The 3,566-nt window shown below is 43.2% G+C and overlaps 1 protein-coding gene across 2 annotated transcripts in view; it reads right to left on the bottom strand.

Moving 5' to 3' along the window:
- Positions 1 to 348, bottom strand: part of FNBP1L (formin binding protein 1 like) — a 90,368-nt gene extending 90,020 nt beyond the window's left edge. Inside the window, exon 1 of one of the 2 annotated variants that reach the window (XM_006919419.3) lies at positions 97 to 348. In XM_006919419.3, coding sequence (XP_006919481.1) covers positions 97 to 120 — 24 coding nt within the window. In that variant the 5' untranslated portion in view covers positions 121 to 348. The remainder of the gene's footprint in view (positions 1 to 96) is intronic. The other variant, XM_006919420.3, reaches the window with a different exon arrangement.
- Positions 349 to 3,566: the final 3,218 nt, after the last annotated feature.

The raw sequence follows: 3,566 nt of genomic DNA, 5'->3' as shown, positions 1-3,566 counted from the left end.
CCGACGCGCTCCTGCGGCCGACGGTCAGCGGCGCCGGCCCAGCCCACGTCCCTCAGGGGCCGGGGTCCGCGCGGGGCGCCCCTCTCCCGGACTCACCCACAGCTCCGTGCCCCAGCTCATGGCGGAACTCGAAGCGACTCGGGCCGTCTAGCTGCCCCGCTGTCCGTCCGTCGGCTCTGCCGTCAGTCTGCCCGACCTCCCACTGGCTAGCCGGCGGGCTCGCGGCTCTGCTCCTCAGCCTCCGAAGGTGCCGCCACCTCAGGACTCCCCAGTGAGCGAAAAAGAGTCGACTGGACAAGCCGCCACCGCCGCCGCCGCGTCCCCGCCTCCCAGAGCCAGCAGGGAGGGGGCCAGGGCGAGGGGAGGCGGGACCTGGGGAGGGGAGGGGGGCGGGGCGCGGTGCACCCTGGGATCGGGGCGGACTCGCGGCTTCCCAGCCCCTGCGAGCAGGATACCCTCGCAGGAAAGTGTCCCACTCCACCCGGCTCACCGCCGTGTCTCTTCCCTCCCACCCGCTTCTCGAGTCTGGGACAGTCCCACTGCCGCCCACGCTCGGATCTCTGTTTCCAAGATAGAAAGGGAGAAGGAAGAGACGCCCACCGCCCTTCTCTGCCTTTAGCCCCCTTCGATGAGGCAATTCCAGTCACCCTCCCTTTCTCCTCGCCTCCTCCACTTGAGAGAAACCCTTACAAGGAAACCTCATTCAAATCCTTGCTTTTAGATTGTGGAGAGTTGTGTTTTATTTATAAGAAAAAAGTCTTGATGGTTAAGGTGATCTTGGCAATCACTGAAATGTGTAGAGGTTGAATGTCAAATGTGAATGCAACTTGCCCCTGATTCTATTTTTAATAAAACATTTTAATTTTATAAGTTTTGTCAGGAAATTATATAAAGAGTCAGATCTTTCAGCATTCGTTTGGGGATGTTGCCATGACACGAGATGGAGGACATGGACAAATATGTCTCATCACCTGCAGGAAATGAGAAGGGAGCTTGCCCTTTATCTGTAATGTGCACTTTGTGTATGGGGCTGCACCGGTAGCCAGATTCCTTCTCGATAGTGCAAAGAACTCATTCGGAACTGCAAATATCTCTCATTCAGTATGTCGGAATCTTGGAGGCAGGTCCACCATTTCCTTTTTCCTCTGTGGAATTACTGCCTAGCCTTTCTGAGCAATCATTAACTGCAGTCAGCAAGTTTGGCTGCAGCTATTAGATATAAAGTACACTTAACGACTCCCTGACATATGCTTTAGCATTAATTGCTCGCCTTCTAAACACACACACACACACACACACACACACACACACACACACACACACATTCAATCTAATCACTAGTAGAGTACTCCTCAGTGTGTCATGACAGTTGAGTGTCTTAAAAATTCTCCCTAAAAAAGGAACTCTCTCTCTCATACACTGCTAGTGGGAATGTAAACTGGTAGAGCCACTGCGGAAAACAGTATGGAGGTTCCTCTCAAAAAATTAAGAATTGAGCTACCATATGACCCAGCAAAGTTTCTTATAGGTAGCTACCTGAAACTTTTAAAAACATTTATTCAGAAAGTTATATGTATTCCTCACTGCAGCATTAGTCACTGTAGCCAAGTGTCCTTTGATGGATGATTAGTTAAAGAAAATGTGGCACATATATACAATGGAATACTACTCAGCCGTAAGAAGGATGAAATAGTGCCATTTGAGACAACATGGATGGATCCTGAGAGTGTCGTGCTAAGGGAAATAAGACAGAAAAGGACAAGAATATGATTTCACTCAGATGTTGGATATAAAACAGAAAGCAATAAACAAAATCAATGAACTTATATACACAGACAACAGTAGGAAGGTTACCAGAGGCAAAGGGGGGTGAGGGTAGGATGAAGAGGGTAAAGGAGTCAAATATATGGTGACAGAGGGAGACTAGACTTTGGGTGGTGAACACACAATGTAATATACAGATGATGTATTATAGAATTGTACAGTTGAAACTTAATATAATGTTATTAACCAGTCACCTCAATAAATTTAATTTTCACAAGTAAAAAATTAAAATAAATAATAAAAATAAAAAGAAGTTCTGCCTACCAATGCATCTGAAACTCTTCCCCTATAGGGCCTGCTCAGGTGCCCCAATTTCTTTTGCTTCAATCCTTATCCCTGCATAGCTGTGCTCCCTCTTGAGGGTTCAGGCAAATAGCCTGAGGCCTCTTGACAGTCCAGCCATAACTCTTGCTAAATTCTTTGCTGCCCTTCTCTGAGTCCAGCTTGAGCTGGACAAACACCCTCTTCTAAATGGCCAAATTATAAATGCTTAAGTATGCTGTGGAGTGAAAAGGCTGCGAAGCACTGATAGAACACTTTCTCTTTTCAATATTTTTCTACGCGGTTTCTATTTCAACTAAAATTTCTTTAAGGTGATTTATATCACCTAATACTGCTTTCCACCTCTCCTCTCCCTTCCTCTCACTGCCTAGACATCATAAATATATTTAGCAATTTAATTACAAGTAATATTTACTAGTAATGGAAAATAAATTTATTAAATGAATGTCTCATTATTTAGAACCATTCCAATACTAATGTGAAACAAAAACTTTGGAGACCACGAGTTTTCCTGAAAGAGGGTTTATTGAGCCATATGGCTAGCCAGAGAAAGGACCAGGGCCTGCAGCATGCAGTCTAAACTACCGGCAGCTGGACTAGATGGAGAAGACAAACATGTCCAAAGTTCTGAGATTGACAGGGTCTTTTCATAATAAGTTTGGAAAAGAATGATGTTAAGTTGTTTTGAAATAATGTACAGTGGCTAGAGAGAAAAGGAGAAGGGAAACGGTAAAGCCAGGAAAGTTCTAGGATAGGTGACTAGTCCAAAAGGAAGAAGCATTTGTTGCTTCTGGACTGGTTGTGGGCAACAGTCTGGAAAATTCATGTCAAGCACCATGGCTTGATGGCTAGTGGTCCACTATGCTTTCTAAAGAAGTGCTGAAATAACTGCCTGAAAGTTGATTCAAAGTTTCAACATACATTCAGTAATGTGGGCAGTTTTTTGTTAGTTTTGGCCTGCAGGCTGCTAACTCATTAACTTTCCTGACTCTTCCTCCTACCCTCTGGCCTGCTGTAGTTTAATTTTAGGACATCTCAGATATTTTTTTTCTTGTCACTAAGATTTATTTTTATCTAAGTATTGTCATAAAATTTAAGCCATATAGAGCATAATTTACATACTTTCCCTTAAAAAAGTAAAATAATCTATGATTCACATTAAAGATTATCTCCTAGGATGAACATTTTTCTTCCAAAGTTTCCAAACAGAACTCCACACATGGAACAATTAATTTCTCTTCAAAAAGTTAGGTTTGGGGGCATCAAATTCAGATAAAATTTGTTATCCTACATAATTATAACATTTAAATATAATACATATGACCGACTTAAATTGATCATCTCTTTGACATAATTATTTGTAACTTATGAAATTCTTTCATGATTTTAAAATTCACTATTTACTTCAACAAAGTTTTTAAGCAAAATGATTAAAAAGTGAAAACTATTACGACAAAAGA

The sequence above is a fragment of the Pteropus alecto genome, unplaced genomic scaffold (genome assembly GCF_000325575.1).
Source record: "Pteropus alecto unplaced genomic scaffold, ASM32557v1 scaffold25, whole genome shotgun sequence".
NCBI classification, from domain to species: Eukaryota; Metazoa; Chordata; class Mammalia; order Chiroptera; family Pteropodidae; genus Pteropus; species Pteropus alecto.
Note: the sequence above shows the minus strand (reverse complement) of the source record. Positions and strands in the feature narration are given on the sequence as shown.